The sequence below is a fragment of the Lutjanus erythropterus genome, chromosome 11 (assembly GCF_056507025.1).
Source record: "Lutjanus erythropterus isolate fLutEry1 chromosome 11, fLutEry1.hap2, whole genome shotgun sequence".
Taxonomy (NCBI): Eukaryota; Metazoa; Chordata; class Actinopteri; order Lutjaniformes; family Lutjanidae; genus Lutjanus; species Lutjanus erythropterus.
In genome coordinates this window covers 15,186,272-15,212,266 of record NC_139327.1, presented here as the reverse complement: position 1 = coordinate 15,212,266, position 25,995 = coordinate 15,186,272, and the positions used below count along the sequence as shown (strand labels likewise).

Sequence of the window (25,995 nt, the reverse complement as noted above, 5' to 3'; positions counted from 1 at the left end):
GACATTTAGAATGGGATTTACACTGTACATATGAGGGACAATGTTAGCGATAAAGATGAATTACAGTGACAAAATAAACATGATAAAACTGAAATATTCTGTTCCTCAGAAATTTACTGTTCAGGAAATATTTAATGATTCAAGGCCATTGACTTGTTAGTAAAAAGTTTTGGATTTGAGAGTTTCTTTTAGTCATGGCGGTGAAGAAGTGTGATCAGGGTCCTATACTCAGACATGTCAAAAACATTATAAACTGCTGTGTGAGATATGTCTAAGACTATTTTAGGACGGAAACATTTCAAAATGTTAATCAGAAAAAAATAAAGAAAAAAATGAAAAACTGGTAGGGTGTGAGTGTGACTAAGTCACAAACTGATCATGGTGATGAATTTGTGTAAATTACTGATTTATAGGTCATTTCTGTCTTTTTTTGTTAAGATGTCACACAGAGGACCGCCTTGCCAAATTTGTGAGGACATAAACCTGCCGTCACACTCACACTTTACTACCAGCTCTGTCATCTTGAGGGAGGTGAATAAACAAGGAATAATGTGATGAACATATATTAGAGAGAGACTGATAGAAATGCACAGTAAATAAAATGCAATACCTCTGATGAGATGGCAACCGGCCACCTGTTCAATGGTATCCATTTGTAAAAGCTGTCGCAATCAACGGGCCCTAAAAGTGTACAGTTAGTGCTGTTGTCAGTATGCAATTCAAGGAGAGAAAAGTGAGTGTCATATCAACTTTTGTTCAGATAGCATGATTGTGAACTTTTTGATTCAGTTTGATCATGTTCAGTAGCAAAGCAGGACACTATTGTCATGTATTACACAGGTGTGCTGTATATTCTTGTAATGGAGAAATCATTTAATGGTAAAAGATGTTAAAAAGAGTTAGATACACTATACGACAAGGACGTGCACAAGGCCTGGATGAACGTTGCCCAGGCAAGAGCCCATTTGCTCTCTTTGGCTGAGCTGCCTGAAAAAAATCCCCCTAACCAACCTTTCCTAGGTCCCACCCCTTTGTCCTTTCCTGCTTCCTGTGCACAATATTTTGTTTCCCAGGATGGCAAAGGCATGTCCTGCCCTACTGTGCCTCTGATTGGCTTACCTTGATAATGTTACCTTAACCCAACCCAATCACACTCTTCATGCCTAAACCTATCCAACCCAAGTGACCAAATCCCAAATTATGAAGACGGATAAAAGACACTGCTGGTGTAATGTTAACAAAATGCTAGCTAACCAGCTAGCTAAGAATAATGTAGATTAGGTAGCTATTAGCTACAGATTTGCTAACACTTACTTTCAGATGTAACTAGCTAACAAATGATTGATGTAGATCAGCTACCGAGCTACCTAGACTTTAACTACAGAGCAAGACAATAGTTAATTAGTGAGCTAGTTAGGTGGTGTTTTGGTAACATTAGCATATTAAGACGTGAATATATGTTGCTTTTACAGGGTCCCCAGCAACATCTTTTAATCATTGTCAAAATTTGTTTTTCTTTTAAACATAGACAAGCCTAACACATAGCATCTCTTAAAACAGGAAATAAGAAAACTAAAGACGATAAACAGAAAAGGAGAAAGGTGACTGAGGTTTCAAAAGGGGCGGGACTTAGGAAGGGCAAAAGTTAGACCAAATCAAATCACCATATCACCCAAATTTTTATTACTTTATGATGAGCATGCCTCTGCGGGACAGATAGGGTGATATCAATGCCCCCTGTCATGTGACACCGTAGCCTCAAAACTTGGTATTATTACTGCTTTGTGTGAGTCTTTTTAAGTTGTGGACATGATTAGCATGGAATGCCATGATCAGTGGGATGCCATGTAAATAAAAATCTCCACATGTGCTTCCAAACAATGTGCAGCTTGTCACGCTTGCATCACGTTGCACAATATTGCCTTATATTATGCCATCACATGAACAAATCTTAGCTAGCTAGCTATCCTGCTAACACATAGGCAGCAAGGTTAAGGTTATTTTTTTCAGGTTAGAGCAACAGCCCATCAAAATGTCTGTGCACGTCCCTGCAATATACAGTGAATGATCTCGTACTGTGTTAAATCAGTCAAGATACAGTAAATTCAAATAATTTTATTTTCTATATCAACATAGTTCTCAGGTTACAATAACCTGAGTGAAAAATATGTGAGGCAGATAATAACACACGCATACAATCCCTATTCATGTCAACATACACAACAGATTTGATCTGAAAGCATGCAGAGAATAGGATCACAAACAGCCCTCAGTAAGATCAGTGTGTTTTTGAGCACTGAATGGTTTTCATTATGTAGCTCAGTTATCAGGATACTGTGAATACTGCTGCTGACAGGTCTTAAGAAATCCTTGAGTTCACACACAACAGTGAAAAGAGAAGCACTTTCAACAGCGATTATCTGTCTTTATCACTTCAATCAGCTAATTGCACTCTAATTGTCTTGCATAAAAAAACAGTTAAGTTCATTACTGCTTCTTCACACTGGCTGTTTTGATATTGGCTAAAGGGATTAATAAAATCGCTGGAGCGTAAGACCGCGGGACAAATCAGTGACTCTGAAGTCATCCATGAGGTTGTGACATATGATGATCTTACGTGCATTCAGTTTCAACAGCGTCCTCGGCGAAAAATGAATTATAAAGCACATTTTAGTTCTGAATCATTTCCTATTTTAATGTTCTGAATAGAGAGATCATCTCGCCGAGAGCAGAAAGTCACAGGGCTGCTGCATCACCTCTCTGCTTTATTGCACTCTGTTTGATTCACTGGGTAATTCTGAAGTGGTGATTTAGTACGCGGCATCACAGGCACAATTTGACATTCTGTGAGGGAATCACAAAACCTTGCCTGGATTATACGGGTAAAATACAGTTCATTCGACACTGATCTGCTTCATAAATTAGCCATTTTAACCTGTTTTAAGGGAAATATGATGAAAAGCCGAACATTTCTATTCAGAATTTAGAGAATTTGTTGCTTCAAAAGACTTGTTTTCACATTCTCTAACTCCAGCACTAAAACTATGGTTACAAACTGTTGCAACAAATGGGAAATAATGGAAACAAATCGCCTCATTTCCATCTGTAAACTATCTGCTGGTAAATCTGCTTTGAAAATGAGCCAGCCCGGTCTTTCATAACAAATATTTTGCTTCCTACGCTGAGACCAACAGATTATGGCAGATAGCCAGTGGACCTAAAACAATTAATAAGAGCGGCTTTGCTTAGGAAGCAAAAAGCCAATAAAATGCATTTTTCTGTTAAGCTCTGTTTTTGTTTGGATATCATAAATCAATTACACATACTTACTAACATTAAAATGAGCTATTTTACCCTCTCATGAGCCATTTGCACATTTTGCTCCCAGTGACACAACATTACTGCTACACAAGTCTCACATTAACTTCATCCTTGCTAAGCCATTGCACTTAGTCCAATTGATTCAGCGTACTGCACAAAGTGATAAATCTCCCGTACTGTTTCTCACAAAAGATAATGTTGTACCACGACCAGACAGAATGATAAACATGCCTTAAATTTGGCTTAAATACAACAAAGAACTACAAGAATACCACAAACAGCCCAAATTAATCTTTTCTTGCACTTTCTGGTTACTGTAGGATATTCAAATTAATGATGTGGACCATAAAGTTTGGAATGAGTGTCTTCACCCTGTAAGTCTTGCAGAGCTCACTCGCAGTACTAATGGGCTTGTTGTTATTCCACCTCAGTTAAGCCATGCATTAATTAGCTTCTTTCAGAAAGCAGGTGTTATTTTCATAACCTATACTGTGTCACTCAGTTCAGTCATGTAAAACAGTGCAAACATGCCCCAACAAGCCTGGCAGTGAGTCTAAGAGCTCAGCCCTGATGCACCTCGCTATGGGCCGTGAAATTCACATGGCAAAAATTTGGGATTAATTACTCAGCGAGGTCCATGGTAGACTAACACACAAACAGTAAACAAATGCTGATCAAGTCTCTTTTTGGCGAGTTTGAACCTTGTCCCTTCACTGACAACAGGAATCTCTGGGCTACTAGCTAAAGCTGCAGGAACTTTCCTCAGGGACTGGGAACCTTTCGTGCCACCCAGTGCATTTCCACTGCAGGGACCAGGGTCTAAATTAAGTTCTGGGGACGTTTTATCCCCCTCAAAGTCCCTGGTGGGGGGGGTAGCATTTTCAAAAAGTACAGGAATTTTTGGGGGTGGGGTTTGCAGCGCTAAACATTTCCGATAGGGTGAGTACTCGCAGTATTTCAGCTGCTATTTTTAAAAATCTGCAGCTGCATCCATTTTTTTCCCCTTGTGCTTCAATACACCAACAAGGAGAAAGAAAGCATATGACCGATGGACTGAAGACAAGGTCCAGGCTGTTGTTGTATAGTCATGTGCAAAAATTATGACCATAAACAGCATTTTAGTTCCAGGTACTTTGGGTGGAAATGCCGCTATGTAATTACAGAAAACACCATACAATAGATGGACTGATGACAAAGTTTAGGGGGACCATCCCTCACTTTATATGGTATCATTGATGTTTAGCTGAACACAAAAATGATGTTGCTTTTCATATGTCAGTGGACGAATTTGTCTAATGTTTGCGGGTCTTTTGACTGCTGTGGACAACAGGCAATAATGGGCTGAAGGAAGCTTTTAGTTCCTTGAAAAGTTGATGCTGGGACAAACAGCATACTTTGGGATGGTTTAAGTGAGCCAAATTTTATTTGAGTGGATTCAGCCTTTGAATGTTTGGGTTATACAGTACGCAGTCTGTTCTTAGACAGCTAACTCATAAACGCTAAATAAGGTAGCTTCATTGTTGCAGCTTGATTGCAGCTTTTATTGGCTTTGAGATGATCTCCAGAAGATTTGGGTTTATAATAAAATAGTAATCTATTTTATAAATTTTATTGGTACTATCTTGCCAGGCTGTGTCTTCATTGCGGCTTCTTTTTGATCACAGTGAAAGCAAGAGGCAGGATTCTGAACAGGTTGCTGCACATCACCTAAACTGACACACAGGCAGAGACAGACACCTGAGCACATCCACAGGCAGTACACAGACAGACTGAGGACACCTCTGTGTTACTGTCACCTCTACTAGCCCTGCTAATCTTACACTTATGAGTTGACATGGCAACTGGCAGCTGAACTGATCAGCGAGAGAGAAAAAGTGCCCCAGCACCTGGCTGTGCAACTACACCTGGACAAGGACACTGTGAGAGACAAAACCTGCTTGGAAGCATTGTCCTAGTGACGGAGCAAACTCCAGCTCTGGGACAGATGGGTTTCTAAAAATAAAGGAAATTTGTTCTGGGAAGGTGACACAGAGTCTGAAGTGAGGTGATTTGTGCAACAGCTAAGGGGAATAAACATTTGCATTTGACACAGATAACTTTCAGAGGTAAGACAGGGGTTTACCCTGATGTACAAAATGCTTATGGGACCTCTGAACTCAGTGACAGTAAAGACCTATAATCCAAACTCTTAGACTGTACTGAACGGTTCATTTGTACTTATCTAGACACAGGTTTTTTTTTTGTTGTTTTTTTGTTTTCTTGTTTGTAGAGGAATATAATGTCCTATAAGCTCTACTCTAAAGTTCTAAACGTAAGCTATAAGATTTAAATCAGTGATTCGTGCCTTTTTGACATAATAGACAAACTGTACAATTAACCCAAGTAGAGAACACAATAACTGCAGGCAGTTTGTAAAAAAACAAGTGATTTGGATGATATTTGAGCAGGGAGAGTCTTCCATTTATACTAATAGTAACTTTTTACTTTTTACTTGCGATCCCCTGTGAAGCTTTGACGGTCCATAATGGGGTTCAGGACCCCCAAGCTGGAAACCAGGGTCCTAATTACAGAAACTTTCTAAGCCTGAAATCCTCTATTATCACAGTTTAGGATGACATTTAGGATCTTTAGGTATTACAGAAAAAGAACTGTTGCATTTTTTTTGCAATGTTGCATCTTAGGATAGGAATTTAGTTTATATCGACTGCCAAAATTATTAATTTTGAATTTTATGGACATGCTGTGTCCGTTCAAATCTTTATCCTGAGCCAAGAATTGGTAAGAAAACAAAAAGGTGGGATTTTCTCTCCTCCGTGACACAATTAATTCCTCCTGACTCATCAAAGCTAAAATTGAACACCCATCTTTTCTAGTCCATTCATAAGCATGCTAACCAGTGACATGTGGAGACAGCGGCTGTCAAGGATACAGGCAGTCTTGTGTACATTCAGATACAGATACAAGCATGACGTGACAAGTACCATTTGAAGAATCACGTTAACAATTCTAGTTATGATTTCCGAGGTTAAGATAATGTACAAGGTCTGGGATAGAGTAGGACGCAGGCATCAGTTTAGGAATTGCTTTCACAGAAAAAGGATTGTTCCTATCTTAGGTTCCGCTAGGACAAGCACTTAGGAAATTTGCCGTAATGACGCCCCAGCGTTCTAAATCAAGTTTTGAATTGTTTTGCAGAGGGTCACAGTCATGGGCAGTGCGCGTTGGCTTAGTGTCTAAATTTAGTGGTGCTATTCTGACACAGAACTGAGCTCAAGGTGCGACAGGTCAGACACAACAGAAATGCTGCATTTGAGTACTCACTGTGATGCTGGGGCCAAACCCAGAGCCAGGCTGGGGGCTAGCAGCACTGATGTAGTTGCCCACAGCCGAGTCCTGGCTGCTGGGTCCGTACAGGTCAGCCACAGGCCCTGGACTGTTAGCACCAGGGAAACCTCCAGGCCTTGATGGGTTGGTGCCTGCATACAAACACAGCGAGGAGCAGAGCAGCTCAGAAACACCCAACGGCGATCAGTGTGATTCTTACTTCCTATATGACTCAAAGGGACACATTAAAATCAAAAGAACACATTACTGGATTCATGTTTGTCTCAAAGGACATATATTTACTGCTTAGAAAACTACATTTCAAATTCATTTTTTATCAACTGAGAAAATGGTGCAGGATTTAGGTTAAAAGACCAAAATTAAGGGTGAATCCAGTATGATATTCTAATTTTAATCTACATGCTGTGTGTATTATGCATAGGAGTAACATTCAACTTGTAGAATCATGCACAAAACACAAAACAAGCACATTTCTAGTAATACTTCCACCATGCTAATAAACTAGTAAGGTTGCAGTGTAAATGTTGCCATGCATAATGTGAAGGAGTACTTGTAAAACAATTGGCTGTTGAGTGAGAAGAGTAACACAGGATTATTATAGGAAGGACTTTAGATTTCAATTGAGCAGTTCTCACCCAAACATTTGAAATACTTTTCCCCTACATGACCTAATGATTCATAGACGCGACTGCTAAAAATATTCTTGATACTTTCAGCTGCGTGTTCCAGCTTTTCAGTCTGCTGGAAGTAACTTGAGGCGTAAAACAAAATAGGTATATGTGAGACAAGAGAAGGAGGCATAAGAGGGGAAATATAAAAGCTTGACCCGAGTTCATCCACAGGTCCAAACTCAGGGGGGATAAAAAAGAAATACTGTACATGACTTACCACCTTTGCCCTGTGAGTAAGAGCAACTCAGACTAATAAAATGTCTTTTGAAAATCCAGATGCCTGCTAAAGGCCAATAACGCCAGCAATACAGGGGAAAAAAAACAGTCGGGGAGAAAGAAAAATGCAGTGATCTCTTAACAGCAATCTCCTCTGCTGTCAGCTTCACATAACCCTGTGTCTCACCCTTATTCAAAGACAGACTGTGAAAAAAGCTGTACAACTGCATTAAAAAGAAAAATCTTCCGACCACAAAAGATGCTCCATCTTGTGTATATATGAGCTCAACCCTATGATGTCTGAGAGCAAGTCTTTGTAGCACATGTAGAGAAATATAGAGTGTAACTGCAATACGTCCAATGTGCTGCTGCAGACACGGTACACAATACACTCTCGGAAATAAGAGTTCCAAAAGGGTTCTTTCTGAATAATTTGCTTCTGAAGCACCTTTTGCTCAAGAAAGGGTTTGTCAAGAGTTTTATGTAAGAGGTTCCATTAAGAACCCGCTTTGGAAGAAAGAGTTCTTCAAGGATTGCTGCAATCCTTGAAGAACTCTTTTGTCAAGGATTCTTTGTGCCATAAAATACAAGAATTCTTGTTAGAACCCCCTGAGTGGATTCTCACTAAAACCCTTGTAATATAAAAGCATTTGTCATAGAACACCCTGAGTGGGTTCTAGATAAATCTGCTGGAATATATAAAGGTTCTTGCTGGAACCACCTGGGTGGATTCTAGATAAAACCCACAGAAGGTAGAGAGATTCTGGATAGAACCCCTGAGGGCCCTTTTGCACCAAATTACATCTGGTTCTTGAACCACTTCCGTTCAAGACCCTCAGAACCTTGGTGCTATCTAGTAGAGCAGCCCGTGTTTCCACCAGTTTTGAATGGAACCGCTGTAAAACTGCTACTTTTTGGTTCCAGTTGGGAACCAACTTTCCAAGTTCCAAACCAATTTATTTTTCTTATGGTTCAAAATTAGGTGCTTGAACCGGAACAGAGCCGATTCCATGTTGATGAAGAAGGCCTGACAGGGGGTTTTGGGTGGAACAGAAGGGCTCTACCTATGAACCTCCTTTAGGGGGTTCTAGGTGGAACCTTTCACAGATGGGTCTAGGTATTACCCTTTATGTAGAATTCAAAGTAGAGCTCTCTGAAAGTGTCTAAGTGAGAGTTCTAGGGACAAGCTGAAGTACCCTTTCTGGTTCTAGTTAGCACCTTTATTTCTAAGAGTGTATACAAACTGTATCATTGTGGCCATGTTAAACACGTCACTCTCAAAGCTATATTAGACATGTTAGGTCCATTAGAAGCACCTGAAAACACACTCCAGATATGCGTGTATAGCACTCCAGAAAAATGAAGCCATCTCACTAAACACACATCTAGTGGAGTTGACACTGCTGTTTAACTGTAAGGACTTTAAACAGTGAGCAGCTAGTGCTCTTATCTTGCCTGCACAGCCCCCAGTAGGCTGGCTTATTATATAATTAAGGATTTTTTCAGTTGAAATGGCAATCCTCATTTCCTACGACTGCTGATTTTTATTAGAGTGTGGCTCACCCCTCTCTGTGTGAAGCTCAGTTTTTTTCATTTAAATGTAGGGGCTGCACTGGTTCTGTATTTAGCTTTTGGGAGCAAAACAATCCAGAGTGCAATGTGGGTCAGATTGTTGTTCAGAATAACGTCCACTTGAACACAGGCTAGTGCGTTACTATTCATTTTTTATAGGAATGATAGTGCTAAGTGTGGCACGGACGTGTTTGACTGAAAGGACAAAGAAGACTGGAGAGAAAATCATTTGATGCTCAGAGTGACTTCTGTGTGTAAAGAAAAATGGGAAGAGCTGAATTAATGAATGTCTAATGTAAAACTCTACACAGAACTCTGTGTGCTACAGTACGCTGCCTGTCTCTGCCATCCAAGTTATTTTTGCTTCACTTTAACTCACTTAAATGTGGCACTACAGTACATATGTAGGCACTGTGCACAAGAAAAGCATTTATCAGTGAGATCTGCCATCAAACTGCATATGGAAACTCTTCTATTCTCCCTTTCAGGCTGGGAATCTGCGTGCCGCTATCTTCATCTGTGGACTGAGTGAGAAGCAGGGCTGCTCACCACAGCAACTGAACAGTAATGACAGGATAAATGAAATATGGGTAATCTATGACCTGCGGCTGGTAATCATCATCATAAGGCATCAATTATACTTCCTGAAAAACATTCATTTCTGCTCTTATCTGCTTAAAACAAACATCCTAATAAACAGTACCACTGTGATTCTATTGGCTATTATGTGCTGTAAAGTGATTTTCATATCATTAGACTCAAGGTTGGCTACAAATATAAAGTCTATTTCACAGACAACAAGCACATAAATTGTGTTAGGATGTAATCGAGCTATTATAGTTGACTCACTCAGGGTTTGAACGTGTCCTCTGAGGTGAGAAAAATCCTGTGTTCTACCAACCAACAGAGCAAAACTCAAATACAGAGTCCAAAAGAGTGACTTGCAGTAGCTGCAACTGAAAACTGAGGTGGTCTGACTGATGACACAAGACCCTTTCTACTCTTATGTCAACTATAATGTAGGGCTGGGCAATATGGCTCATAAATACTATCTTCTAATACTGTAGGGCTGACTATTTTTTACTTTCCAAAAAATATAAACAGAATGAGATTTTTGTCAGTAATGTGGACACAATGTAGTGTTGTCATGATACTGGAATTTCTAACTTATACAACTTATACAAATATAGCAAGGCTATAATATAACTAACCCTTTAAAAACAAAAAACTGAATTATCTAATTAACTAATCTAAGAAATGAAGTTAGCTGGTCCAGTGTACTGATACTAATACTTATTTTAACTATTCAAAATTATATATATATATATATCAATATCAATTAATAACACCAATATAATGACTAATTGATAAAGACAAATAATCGGACAACTAAAGGAGTCTAAGTTCAGAAAATAACATCACTTTATAGTAATCAGACCAGAGATTGACAACAATCCTGCCATATCACAACACAGCAATATTGAAAATCTAACACAAAATCTAGGTTAGTCAATATCAATGTAATATTGATATATTGCCCAGCCCTACTATCATGTAAACTCAGTTAACAGAGACAATGGCATTGCTGTGTGTATTTGCAGTGATGTAAAGTAGAAGTGATCTTCCTCTTGCCATGCAGCTGAGTATAAAATAAAACACTCCACACTGCTTAACATATCTATAGGAAGTAAAGAGTACAGTGAATTATGCCTGTAGTGCCATCACACTTACACAAGTGTTACGACAGATACTAAAACAGCAGATCTACAAGAAACCTTTCAGAAGCTCACATCTGCGTGGTTGTTTCCATGCAACCTGTCTGTGCTATTTGCTTTTTGCTGTGCTAAAGTTCGTACAGACAGTCTGTAGGAAATGCCAACATCTGCCTGGGGCAGCTGGCCAACACTTTAACCATTAGAGGGAAGAGCCGGCCCCACACTTACACACTTACTTTACTGAGAGTGAGAGGACAGCCCTTTTTGTTTCCAATATTTTTGCTGCTGTTACTCTGGAGGTGGACACACAGCAGTGGAGGCACATGATTGAAGGCTAAGGCAGGATTCAAGCCCAGCGGGGGCACCGAGGTCTCCGGAGGCAGGGAACCTAACCGCTGTGTGTAGGTCAACACTGTCACCGGCACATCTCCCACATCACACTAAACCAGACTAGGTGTATTAAACATTGGTGGTACGTCATGTCAGTGCAAACATTATCATAAGTTAATAATAATCAGAATAAAAAAACAGGTCACACTTGGTTTTACAGTACACTAATAAAAGCTGTACTCTGTATCAAATTAGACAAAAAATAGAAATAACAGGTTCTTTATTAGACAGTGTTAGACTCTTTATTAGACTCATATTAGACTTTATTAGAAGGTAATTAGGGACACATTACAAGAGAACTGTACGGTAAACTAAAGTGAAATCACAAAATTACAGAGGTAAAGGAATATTTTATTTATGGGTCACTGCACAGACTTATAAACTGTTGGCAAATAATTTGATTTGATCAAAGAAGTAGGCCTCTGTGTGTGCTTTCACTTTAATTTACAGTACAGTTCTCTTGTAATATGTCACTAATTACCCTCTAATAAAGTCTAATAAGGGTGTCTAATAAAGAAGATACTATTTCTATTTTTTGTCTTTATACATTATACAAAGTATGGCTTGTTATGTCTTATTGTTGAACTGTAAAATAAAATGCAACCAAGAGACATATAAATACTTTAGGATTTAAAAAAAAGGCTGTTAATTCTGTCTGCTCTCAAAGAAATAGCATGAATTTACAATCATTTTTATGCATCACATGCAGGTATTGAAATGCCAATGTGCAGTATATTTTACTTGTCAGTGAAATCTCTTCCCTGGCTTTTGAAAGCTATGATTACATAAGGTAGATAAGAGAACATCACAAAAAGCACACAAGATGAAAATATGCTTGTGCTGTAGAGTAATGGCCGTATTATGCAAAAATGTTGTCTTTTAAGTGTCTAACTTCGCTCAGCATTTCTACCGATTTCCCGGTTAGACTTTCGCACACTAATAACATGAGCAATCATTCCTACACTTAAAATACTTTAAGGGCTCAACTGAAAAATGACACTCACTCCCACACTTAACTCGTTCCTTTTGCTGTTCAAAAATTCACATGAAACTTGAGCTCTGTTAGAGAGGCCGGTGTACTCTCTGACATCACCAGTAGTTATTTTGTTCACATGCAAATGAAGGATTACATTCTGTGTGTGTTGGCCCCATATATGCAAGCAGGGGCTGGAACATAACTTCACAAAGAAAACAGAAAATCTATATTATTGAAAAAAAAGGAGGAAGAACATGCAATGCTGTTTTGTCAGCAAGACATTTTTTTCATAGCTTTTTTTTTTTAAGGGGGGATTTTTTTTTCTTTTCTTAACAAAAGCAAGAGAAAATGTAAATAAATAAATAAATAAATAAATGAATAAAAAGATTAGATCATCTGCATGGAATAATGTCATGAATCAAACTGAAAAACTCCAAAACGTGGATGAGATAGATGCGCATATACAAACCTGGGTTCTTAAATTGATCCGGGCTGTGTAGGTGCTGGAGGGGGGAGTTGCAGGCGGAGGTGGCATGCTCACTGTGCAGCATCTGAGCCGCTTGGGGCCCCAGGGAGCCATAGTCAGCAAAGGAGCAGGGCCCCCCCCTCTGGTCACTGGGCGCAGAGTAAAACCCATAATCGGGGAGGCCTGGGAGATACAGTATAGGGTGGGGAGGGGGAGGGGAGGGGACTCCATCATTGTGGAAATCAACTTTTTTCATTGTCAAAGTCAATGTCCAGATTGTTGAGCATAGCTTGGTGTTGTGTTACACCAGTTTTTAGGTTACATCCGTGCATTTTGTCTGCTTTAATTGGCCCTCCCTGCCCTCCCTCCCCAGCAGCTCCTGCCATGTGGCCAGGCCCCCTTGGCATATGGTCCGTGTTTGATATCTTATACATTAGCTGTGCAATTATGGATACATACTGTCTCTCCCTGGAAGAACACAATTAAGACCTCCTCAATTATTATAATTATTTTTGGCTTGATTCAAATGGACCAATGACAATAAATACAACATATACATTATTAAAGGGAAAACCCACTACTTTTCATGTGGATGTCCAGCCAGTGTTGATGGTAAATCAACTGAAGCAACAAATTCCTCAGTACTGCTATACTGACCAAGAAAACCAAGGTTTTCTCCTAATGAAGCCATGCAGCAGTGCCTTCATGTACCAGGATGCATTGCAGGCAAACTTGTGACTCCAACACCCATTTTTACTTTATTATCACCTCCCTAGCATATAGCTATTACTTTATTGAACAAAGCATAGGGTTAGATGCATGTTTGACTCAGCACATAAGCCCAGTGCGGCAGGGATTTGCATTTCCATTACAACAGGGCAACCTGCTTGAAGGTGTGTCTTTTAACTGAAGACTAGCTTGATGAAGTTCGAGCAGCTGTAAAATGGTGGATAAAGACTTTGGTTCCTTAAATTCTTCACAATAAAAGTTTCCTGTTATATTGTTATTTAAACACATGATCTATCAGTGATGACTTAATTAACACCACTCCTACTTGGCAGAAAGTGAACATGAAATAGTAAAATGAAGCAGCTACCTGCAAGTAAAAATAGCAACGCAAGAGAGTAATTAAACTTCAAACCACAGAGATTCAGTTAGAAGCAGAAACACTTTTAAAAACACCTTCCTCTCCGTTCTCCTGCACAGACATGAGGTGAGTCTCACAACACATGCTTGTTAAGGGGAGTTGTCATGCCAACTTGGAAGCTGGTTGTTCTCACTTTGGCCCCACTCCAGAAAGGGTCCGTCTTGGGTGCAACATTTGCACAGCTCAGCACGGTTTAACTGGTAATGGAAATGCAAATCAGCACGGCACGGTTTGACTCAGCGCTGCCATAAGTGCCAATGGAAAAGCTCCAATACTCATCCAGGACATCCCCTGGCTACCCAGGGCTGCAGACTAAAAATCTAAGCTGAAATAGCCTCTAGTCCTTCCTTACATCCAGTAACATCACTGGGTGTGTGGAAGAACTATAGATTTTGCAGCAGAGGAACTCTGGTTTCTCAGTCAATATGGCACACACTGTGGAATTTATTGCTTCAATTGACTACATTTACCATCAACACTGTCTGGACATCCACATGAAAAGTGCCAAATTTTCCCAGACATTAAAGGCCACAGATTTGATATTTTGGCTTGTGCATAATTGACCTGCATCCTCCGTGTTTTCGTTTAATCATTAAGGACTGAGATAAAACTGAAGAATCATTAAAACACAGGTCAATACATTTCTCATTTCAGACTCTTCACCGGCATACCTGAAGGAAGCTTTTGTCATTTAAATGAAAAGAAACAGAAAGCGCACCAATCAATAATTAATTTAAAGCCTCTTTTTTGACCAAATAGCAACAGATGATAAGGTTTTTTTATGTGAATGAGATACAGAGACATTTGTGTTTATTGATGATGGGCATTCTCAAGTGCACTAAGTACCCTAAGCACGTCTCAGATTGGCCTCTTCCAATGATTCTCTCTTTGACACAGATGGTGGATTATCAACAAAATGTCTTTCAGCAATAAGTCGTGCTGACATTTATTGCTTGTCCTCTTAATCTGAGACAAGCTGCTCATATAAAGAGTGCAATTAAAAGAAACTGCTTCTTCTCACACCTCTTTGATAACAGAGTTAATCTACTCAGGAGGGACTGAGATTGGTGACACCGGCTTTTTCATGCTGGGTTTCCCCTGCTGCGTGTTTGTGTTTTTTTTATTTGGGTCCTGGAGCGAATAGCCATTCAAAGCCACTTCACCTCTACCCATTCAGAGTGAGACAGTCCACTTCTGCCAAATGGAATGTAAGCACCAGCCATGTTTCTCCCCGCCAATGCTTTTTAGCACTCTGATCTCACCACTTGTGGGCTGTCTGCCCACTCATCAAATTATAGGCTCCAAATACGGCAGGCTTCCCACGTACGTCACATAATGCCTGACACATTGAACAAAGCTCAAGAACCAATCATTCCATTTACTTCACTTAGACAAATGTCACCGAAAATTGATTGGCCTTGCTAATGAGGAAAACTGGATCAATGGAATAATTATAACGGGGGAAAAAACATTTGACAATAGCACAAATCATGTTATTGGAAATTCATAAAGAAGCCATTCTAATATGTCACCCGTTTAGAACAGTGCAGAGAAAGGAATCAAATAGGCATTACTTTCCATTTTATAATACTTTCACTATGATTCATTAGTGAACATAAGTGCAGTTTCTTTCATATAATATACAATTGACCATGAACTATGTTGTGTCATCTTGGTAAAAGTGAAGTTGCAGCATCTTTGAAGTTGTTACAATACATGCAAACAGGATATAAAGCACTTTTTACTCATAAAAGAAGCTGCAGATTGATGAAAGATAGAGGATTATTATTATTAGATTATTATTATCATTATTTCTGGACCAAACCCACATTAAAATATGGGTATTAAATCCAAATAGTGTTAGCAGCAGATTATTGAAGTGTGTTTGGCTTCAAATTTTGTAAAGAGTTATTTGAATTTAAGAAAAGGTTCTAGTTGTAAGCACCTGAACATACATACATTAAGCTGGGCAGAAGCTATCTTCTTCTTTACTCTTGTACGTTATGTTAATTCACATCTTTTAAAAAATAGCCTTTTTGCTCAGACAGAACCTGCAATTTTTGTACTTTTAATTCCACTATGTTCAGCTTTATGGCTTCAAATCTGTGACGTGTTTTTTGATCCATCCTCCACCAGGAGCATTTCAGAGCATTATGCCTGCCTGATTTTGTTGACTTGCTCAGATTTTGTTGATTTGGTGATTTTTCCTTGATTGTTGTGCTACCATGGGTAAGGAGGCTAATTAAAAGTCTTTCTTTATTGGTCTCTTTTCACTCTCAGGAGCATGCACAAGATGTTTTATTTTGAAAATTAGTCATATTTTCTATGCCATTTCTGTGTCTGACTTCCTGCGAATTTGATCTGCTCTATGCAGCTTTCTTCTTATCAAAAGCAGAGTGAAAGTACACACTTCGGCGATGCGCTGTGGCACTTCTGGTGGAATCACAAGAATTGTCTACAGCCATGATCAGCTCTAGCAGCTGTGTCGCAGACAGAATGTGATGCAGCCATGTCTGGTGGAGGCCACACATTATGTTCACATTGTATGGATCAATTGACTAGCCAGGACATGGCTCCAAAAAGATATGCAAACACAGAACCCCTATCAATTCTGTGTTTTGTGTCTTCCAATAAAGTTTATTCAAACAATACAACCAAGTCCTCACAAACGTTTACGAAAAGAGAGAAAAGCAGCATTACTTTGTGCCATTCTATTATTAATGGGAAGCGAGAAGAACTAAAAAGAAAAAAATGCAGACATAATTGTCTGTCAGTTCTGCAGCCAAAATCAGTTCTAGATCAGGTAGTTTTAACCACAACATGTAAAATATTGAAACAAGCTATCTTTTCCATTGATATCCAAAATGTGGGGAATTAGGGAGTGGAACTGCTCGTGCCAACTAAAAATTCACCCACTCTTGAAATTTGTACAGTGTCTGCCCAGCTTTATGAAAATTTCAAAACTGTTTTAAGAGTCATTCAAACCAATTACCAATTCTCTTGGACAATAAACATCAAGCGTATGTGATTTACCCTTTAAACCTATCAATTGCCACCTATCGCTAGGTGCTGGTGAGTGAAGACAGATATATTAAAAGGAGTTACTGCACAGTAGAGTAAGTGAAGTTTAGGGATATTACAAAATAATATACAACATTTAGCCAGATAACAAAATTTGAGAAAGTTTCAGACACCGTGTGCAGGTGGTGCAGACTCAGGTAAGAAACTGGTTCTGTGTGCCTGATGGCGGCAGCTGGACCAGAGTACGACTCAGACACTCACGCACAAACATACAGGCACACATTCTCAAAGCCATATATTTTCATCAGTGACTATCTGATCTGTTATGCAGGATGAGACTGGGCAGAGTGTGCCCACAGCTGCATCAGTATCACTGATCATATCACTGTGCCTCAGACCTTCCCACTATTAATATTCACACAATCTATCCAGAACAATGGGCCTTTCTTGGACTCCTTTTTTTTCCACTGGCCACTAATTGGATGTAATTACTCATCTACAAAACAAATGAGCGTGCTGAGGTTGCCTTGGAGACTAGATCAGGGGATCCAGCAGTGCGAATCGTTCGCAGGGCTTCATTTATACTGGTAATTATCTCCCCTACCCCCACCCTCTTTCCCTTCTGCCCTCAGTGACCAAAGCTGGCTGCGAGGCGATGGAGAGGGGAGTGTCTTGCAGTCATCTGTTACTGACATCATCGGGGTGGCTCTCTTTAAGTGGATAAATGCCCTGCTCTCGTTCCCACTTTGCCAGGTGACTGCCTTTAAGGAGGAATCACAAACCTTGAAAGTACTGCTGCTCTTTTTCTCACTAGTTGGAAAATAAAACTAATCACGCTGATGATAAAATATAGTGTCATGGTCCCTGGCCTGCTGGGACTTCAGAATGTGAAAAATATTTTCATAAGTTTGCCAGTGTTCTGCACCAAGTTCGTGATCATCCTTATTTCAAATTCCCCAGGAGCTTGACATATTAACTAACACCAGTGGAGGAAGAAGTGCTCAGATCTTTCACTTAAGTTAAAGTACTAATATCACTATGTGTAAGTACTCCATTACTAGTATAAGTCACTCATTTAAAACCTTACTCAAGTAAATGAACAAAAGTATTATGATAAAAATGTACTTAAAGTTTCAAAAGTAAAGGAACTCATTCTGCAAATGATATATTAACATATTTCACATCAGTAGATTATTAATACAGATGAAACAATGAACTTGTAGCAGTCAGAGGAGCTCATTTTAAATACCTCATATAGTGAAGTTCTGTAGTTTAGTCCAGTGGTTCCAAATATACGAGTCAGACCACTCCAAAGGGTCACAAGATAAATCTGAGAGGCTTTCTCCAGTCATTACATTTTAAGCAAAATATAAGATTATTGGATCTATCTGGGATTAGAAAAGTTATTTGAAGTCCTATTAGATATACAATCTGTTTATATGAATTTGACAATAACAAGCGACAGTGAGTCCTACAATGTAAGCTGATTAGTTGTTTATTACCGTCAATTTAATGCCAATGTAAAGCTAAGCCTGTTATCCTGAAAACAAAAGCCCACTACTAATTGCAATTTAAGAAATAATCAAATGTTGTTATATGTAAAATCTTCAAGTGAAAAATAACTGCAGCTGTCAAATAAATGTAATGGAGTATAAAGTATAATATTTCACTCTGAACTGTAGAAGAAAAAAGTAGCACAAAATGGAAATACTCAAGTACAATATGAGTATCTCAAAATTGTAATTAAGTACAGTACTTGATTAAAAGTCTTTCCACCACTGACAAACACATCCACACATTTGCAGGCATAATTCATGATCTGAATGCTAACAACCAGCATAATTAAAAATTCTGCTTCACCATCAAATTAATTGATGAACAACATTACAGTCAGCATGTTCTCCTTTGAAATTTCCATTCTGGGGCAGAACAACAGTTTTTGTTTGCCAATTTAATGTTTATTAGAGTTACAATTAATACAAAATTTTAAGCAAATGAGTATGTGTCTGTTTATAAGTCGTAAGAAATCATTAATGACACTAGACATTTAAAACTGTTAAATTCAGCAATTTGTTAATGGACTCTGGCAGGCAGTCACTGAACTCCAACTCCAGAGTGTCTATTTTCGGAGCAGTGGGTTTTTGTTTCAGCACAACAAGCTTAGCTTTACATCGACAACTGACAGATGTAAATTAATTGTCAAAGTATAATCATGCGCTCATCTTGCACTCGTGTTCAGTGTCCCTGCAGCCTGCAGGCAACCTGTGAGAGCTTCTAGTCTGGAGTGGAGGGAACAGAGGAAAAAACTCACTTCAACCATAGATCGTATATTAAAGAGAGATTTGACCTACAGCTGCTCTTAATATTACATAATTTGTAGGTCCATTTGACTATTAGAACTGCAACACTCATTTTTCATTCATTTTTGAATGCTAGGATTTTACATATTGCTCCTTTAAAACAGGGACTTGCAGTAAACAACAACAAAATCTTTATTTGTAATATTTTTTTGAAGCTATAAAAGGTTTGCTAAAATCAGTAACGTTTGCAAACACATTGGTTGAAAATATTGACTTTTCATTTATAAGTCAACCCTTTGAATATACATAAATATACTGTTATTTCTGCTGTCAACAAATAGAGAACACTGGGAATTGGGGAATATAAATATCTATTACCAAAAGTTATTTTCATTTCTGCGAGGAATAATTTTTCATGCAGTCACTCCTCCCTTTCCCTCGCGGCGCCAGTGAGATTCCTCGGTGGCCATCAAACCACATCACTCTACAGAAGACGTCAATAAACCTGACATGCTGCTTCTCAAATTAGCTTTGAATTTTAGAGCTACCATAATTAGCTTTTCCATTTTCACCAATGTCATTTAAAAATAGCGTGAAAGAAACTAACAGCTCTTTTGCTGTCTAGCCTTGCTTTCACTTTCCATTTGAAATAATCTTTTCTGAATGAATGGCTGAGTAATTAACAGCACTAGACACCCTTTTCAGAGAGCACAGACATTTCATAAATAATACATATTTAATGTCTTGTCATTTTGTGTTCAGAGAAGCTTGGCTAATTAATTTTAACAGATGATTTCTTCTTGCATTTACTCACCCATACTCAGGCCTCTGTTTTTTTTTTTTTTTTTTACTTTTCATTTTATGCCTGCTTTTCCCTTTTCTTTGCTGTTCTTTCCAGTAATGGATAAACTCAACAGAGCTCCTGATTTACATTTACCCTCAACCGTGGCTGGGGAATGATTGTGGAAAGTTAGAGGGAAGAGAAAGTGTGAACACTGAATCATGGGTAAAACTGGGCAAATGTGCAACAGGGTACTAAATCAGTGATTTTAATGCAGATTTGAACCTGTGTGGGATCTGGCCTGGTCAGGACTGAGAAAGGGCACTCAGTTATCTACAGTCGGCACAGATTATCCTATCGTGAGCAGGCTCAGAGCTGACAGCCGTGGCCTTTTGGCTGAACACATTTTTTCAAACATGTCTGGTCAGGCTTATGTGGTCTGAAGAAAGACTCACTATGACTGAAATCTGAGCGCGATACTGGCCACATCTAATGGTCATTTAGACACAGAGGGAAGGAAAATGTCTTACAGCAGCACTCACTCAGATGCTGCCTGTTAATTGATTGCTAAATCTTCTTACATATTACAAAATTTGAAGGCATTTAAGTAAAGCTTGACAAGCTGATTGATATTATTGGCCTGATATTGGCCTACTGAAGCTATATCAGTATCTGCCAATATATATTGTCCAATATGCGCGTATATGAAAACTTTTTTAAGAGAAGAGAAGGAACATTGTTTTTGTTTGTTCACTTTACAGGCAACATTTTATGTATATTTGATACTTTTCTTAATTCAGGTTTAATATCCACATATATTTTGCTGTACTTGTGTTTATTTATTTATAGCTATTTAAAGTTATTAAAAATACTGGTGAAGGTTTTTAGTGCTCTGATATCATTTTGGACAATAATGTTTATTATTACACTATAAAATATCTTTCCTCCAATATGTATCTTGGTCACAGGTATTTACATTGTATAATTGCAAAACAATGTGTGTTTATGTATTTATTCTAAATTGTGTATATTATATTCTATATGAAGAGTATCAGCTGATATATGAATATCTATTTTTTTGTATATATGTTATTGAAGTAGGCATGCAGAAAACTATAGAAGTTACTTTTTTAATCTGTATGTAACTGCAAATAAATGAAGAGAAAGCCTCACTAAAAAATGTAATCATTGTAATGATGTCACTTCAAAATAAATGTATAATGCAAATGAAACAGAAAATGCTGCACAACACATACTGTATTTTATGGCTGCATATGTAGGACTGAAGACAGAATACCATCCTCCCATTATGCCTTCAGTAAGTTTTCTTTGGAGAGTGTGTTACGTATTCAGCCCCTGGAGGGCAGAATGGTGATGTCCCTAAAGGCCTGTGCCTGTAACCTCCGAGCATCTGCTACCCACAGCTGTGCGAGCCACCGCTTCGTGGTGGAGGCGCAAAGGGACACTTTGCCCTCCCCGATGTGTCACATCTTTCCCTGGGCCTTGAACAAAAACCCAAGCAGGATGGGCTTGGCATGCCTGCTCATGTTATTTTGTACCAAATACATGTAAAGCGCCTCTGGCCCCAGAGCTGAGCTGCGCAGATTAGCATCTGGGACAAATGGACCTGAGCTCACCAAGAGCCAGATTGATTAAGACCAGTGTGCACAGCCAATCCCGGTCTCCTCTCGGGCACTGCAGAAGATCACAGAGCTTGTTGGGAGGAAATTGATAATGATCTTAATTTGGAAACGTCTGTCACACGAGCTTCCTTCTTTTCATTGGTGAAGAAACGGGAGGTGGGAGAAGAAGTGAGATGAATAAAAGAGAGAAAAGATCAAAAAATAGCAACAACTAACTGAAGCAAGGAATGGGTTTTTAAACAATGTGAAGACCATCCTGAGTCCCAATAAAACTGGCAGGGACACCTCTGCAATTTATACCGCCATCCAATTTCTGCACAGCACCGACCACAGCCAACTCTATTTCAGTTTTGAACACCTGAGTCAAGTCAGACATACTGTACATAGCAAGTACCTAGCCCTCTAAAAGCATCAGAACGGGGCTTTGTGTACACTGAAGGTAGAGCCGAGATCTGAGACTGACATTTGAGCATCCCAGAAATCTCAGAGGGACTCAGGAAAACACTCAACCAGAGTAGACTGGGACCTGTGAAGTTCCCTGGACTGTCAGAACCATCTGCATCACTTGCATTTTTCTGTGTTTGTGTCTGACAATGCTATAACACAGGAGATTTCACATAAGTCGACTTTAAAATGAAGAAAACAGAATGATAACTAGCCTTTTTTTCAAGAGACGTACAATCTGTTACATTAACTTGTCTTCAGAATGATTTTTCAGTATGCATATTGATAAGGAAGTTGTTGTATTCATATTCACTTCATGTATCAACTACCTGTCAATGCCAGTTAGAGTGACACAGCATGTTCTCATTAGTCAACTCATCAAATACAGCAGCTTGGTCAGTGGCCCTACGCTTCAACGCTCAACAGAACACTCTAGCATCAGTTTTGCATGTGCAGTGCTCTGCAGTCAAGTTAGCAACAATAAATATGCAACATCTGGTTGGACTTTAACGATAAAGCTTGCACACATGGTTAACGTGCAACAACTGCAGTTTGGTTTGGTTTAGGCACCAAAACTACTTGGTTAAGTTTAGGCACCAAAACTAATTGGTTAGATTTAGGGACATATCATGTTTTGGCTTGAAATAAGTATGTACGTTACGTAGGTTAAAAAAGAATGTGTAGACAACTGGTTTTACATGAGACACAAACAGCTGTCTCCTGGGTGACATTTCTGTTTGTTTGCCCCCAAACCTCCTTCGTACATGGACCTCCTAGCTCTGTATACCATGTCATCTCACTTCCACAGCACATCAAAACACTACGCTAGAGGGACGCCTCCAGATATGATGCTAGAGGGGTATAAACACTGAGATAGTTTGAAGCATAGGGCCACTGACCAAACTGGCAACTGTGGCTCATTTATGCAGGTCCATCCTTCATATCAACAGCAGAGTTGGATTAGACTTGTCCAAAAGGCAGCCCAGGTGCTGGTGTATGCATTAGTCATCTCCAAATTAGCAATTTCCTCCTTGCTGCTTTAATATGCAGATGTTCATCCGCTCCAACTGTTATAATGTGGCTGCCCTTTGCATTCTTCAGTAGCACCCTTTAGGTTCAAACCCGCTGTTCCAGCTTTAAAGCCCAGTATGGGCCAGCACCTCTCTACCTGCAGGCAATGGTAAACTGTGCAGGAGCCAAAACTCTCTGATCTACTTCTCGCCTCGAGCCAGAGTCTCTCAAACGTCCTCACAAACACACGTCAAGACTACAGTAGTCCTTGTTCTTGCTCTTTAGTGGTAAAACATGCTCCTGGTAGAGGATAAGGGCAGCAAAATACCTCACCATCTTCAAATACACACTGAAGACCCATCTCTTCAAAAACGTATCTGGACTGACACCACTGTGGATTCAACCTTTACTAAATAAAACATGCTGCCTTGCCTTGCCTGTCCGAGAAGTAACCATGAGTCAGTGTTTTTTCCAACTGTGATAACTGCAACTTTTTCCTGTCTTAAACTTCAGAAACTTGTCTTGGGTTACAAGCTTTCAAACCCCTGACCTGCATTCTTTTACCGTAAGGAAACTAGTGAGAAAAGTATGTTGACTTCTTGTGTAGTATTTCAGTGTAAATCTACTACAGCAGTGGTTGTCGACCCATTCAAGGAGTGACTCCCCAGAATAATCAGGTTAGAGTTCCTCAGGCACAAGAGGGTCGAAGAACAAGAACAATGCTCATAAACACTTTATAAAATCTATTCTGAGACAAATTATATCACGGATGCAAGTGAAGTAATTTAAAAACCATTCCCCAGTCTAAAATACATCCCTCATTTCCCATCATGCCTAGTTCTGGACTGAGTAGCTTCTTAAGTTTGCTGTTTTGTGTTACAAAATGCAAATGTTACTTTTTGTTTCTGTTTGTTCAGAACCTGATGGTTTATTTTGGTAATTGGCTGGTTTATAGCTCTAACCATTTGTGAAGTGGCTGTTACATTTCTTCAGTTGTATTTTGCATTTTTTTGAGTGCTTGTCCCTCTTGTTGACTGTCTTTTAGGGGCTAATGTCACTGAGACCTGCTTCTTGACTCTCATTCTGTGCTGCTTGCCACAATATGTTATTTTATATATTTCTCAACATCCATCTGGGGACCCCCAAATATGATCTTGCAGCCCCCTTGGAGGTCCCTACCCCCAGGTTGAGAACCGCAGTAGTAGAGGACTACTGTCATACTTGCCAACCCTGCTATTTTTCATTGCTCTTTCCTGATTTCCTTCCAGGGTCACAATTCTCCCGTATTTCTCAGAATTTATGACAAATTGTCAAGCCATTTTTTCCTAGAGCAGCCTAATTAATATACCATTATAAATTTATGAAATATTAATTTTCTGCGTCATATAATCAAATTTGAAATTGGAAGGCTAAATGCTGTGATCACCATGTTTTCTAGCTAATATTTGTCATTTTTAGGTCATCAGCAGGCAAGTATTTGCAAAAAGATGTGTATGTTAATTATTACTTTGTTATTTTCATTCTTTTAAAACCCACCAGAATGCCAGAAGCAAACTCTATGAAACTAAGATTTTTAGGGGGAAGGACTTGATTTCTCCAGACTGGCAAGTATGACTACTGCACTGCAAGAGAAGTATCCAATTTTACAAATGTAGAAATAAGCCTATCTTCTCTTGTGGCTCAAAGAAAAGTTTTAACATATTATATAGAACATAATGTATCTTAGCAAAGTTAGAAAGCTCAGTTCACATCTTCAGTAACTTTTCTTGTTATAGTACACAACTACAGCTGCGTCTGGGGTATAGTTTGCTGCAAGTGGCAGGCCACAGTGAGAAGTCCAAAATACACCTTGTCATCAGCAGCAGTCTGTCATAGAGAGGGAAGTCAGCATGCTGTCATTTTGTCTGTTGAGCTTTGGGAGTAGGGTGAAAGTGCCCTCTGTCAGGGACGGAAAATGTCTTCCTCGATCTCACGACTCTCTCTGTGTGTGTCGCTGACAAACAAGCCTCGCAGCCCGCACCACAGAAACATCTACGCACAAAAAAGGTTGCTTTTAAAGAAACAGGAAACTAAATAATAAATGTGGTTAAAGTGTCAAAATATACTTTTATTCTTGAGATATACCTAGGGATGTTTAAGGATTTTATATTTTCTGTTTTGACATTTAAATTCTGTGGATTTGAACGCTAATTTAGGTGATATCCCACCTCCCCTACATCCCTTCTGCTGGGTCAAATTATACAATATGTGGTGCTCTATGGGAACTGTAGGTGGAGTCAAAGCACAAAGAATCCACCCTTACATCATACATAAGGCTTTCTTTTTACAACAAAGACTCTCGTCTGCACTAAAAATAGAGAATTTAGCAAAAAATTTAGCCACTAGGACATCTATTTCTGGGTTGATTTTGGGCTGTGTGTGCTGCAAATTAAATCGTAAGATAGGATGGAGATGCAGCATCGTCCCCAGACGATAAACAGAGAGGAAGGAGAGGAAGGTCAAGACTAAACAATCTGCGTCCAATCTGTGTCCTGTCTGTGTCTGGATAGAGAGGAGAGACCACTGAATGTATTAATCCATGTAGTATGTTGTTAACGTTGTCTCAAACACTTCATAAATCATCAATAAATCATTTTTTCACTCTATCAAAAAGCCACAAACCACAGGAAAAGGACTGCTCTTGCTAATTTGTACATACTGTCAATATGCAACGGTGGAGCTTTTCTTCAAGAGAACAGAACAGTTAATAAATAAGAACAATAAAACATGAAACAGCTGATTTAGATAAGAGATACCTATTCCAGATTTTGTTGCTTTTATTGTGGAAATCTTGTTGATTTGCAGAGAGATTCTGCCATTTGCTGAGGAAGTATAGAGATTTCACTGAGTGATATTTTCCTTAAAACTGCCTCATTGCTGTTTAAGTACTCTAAAACAGGCCCATGATGTCACTATTTACCACTCTAACCCTCCCCC

General features: G+C 39.1%; 1 protein-coding gene across 11 annotated transcripts in view; it reads right to left on the bottom strand.

Moving 5' to 3' along the window:
- Positions 1–25,995, bottom strand: part of LOC146318764 (RNA-binding protein Musashi homolog 2) — a 351,568-nt gene that overhangs the window by 2,429 nt on the left and 323,144 nt on the right. For 4 of the 11 annotated variants that reach the window (XM_084730904.1, XM_084730907.1, XM_084730908.1 and 1 more), the window contains 2 exons: positions 12,676–12,855; positions 6,643–6,797 (listed from right to left, as the gene is read on the bottom strand). In XM_084730904.1, coding sequence (XP_084587030.1) covers positions 6,643–6,797; positions 12,676–12,855 — 335 coding nt within the window. Of the gene's footprint in view, positions 1–610; positions 682–6,642; positions 6,798–12,675; positions 12,856–25,995 lie in introns of all 11 variants that reach the window. The other 7 variants (XM_084730906.1, XM_084730905.1, XM_084730909.1 and 4 more) reach the window with 3 other exon arrangements.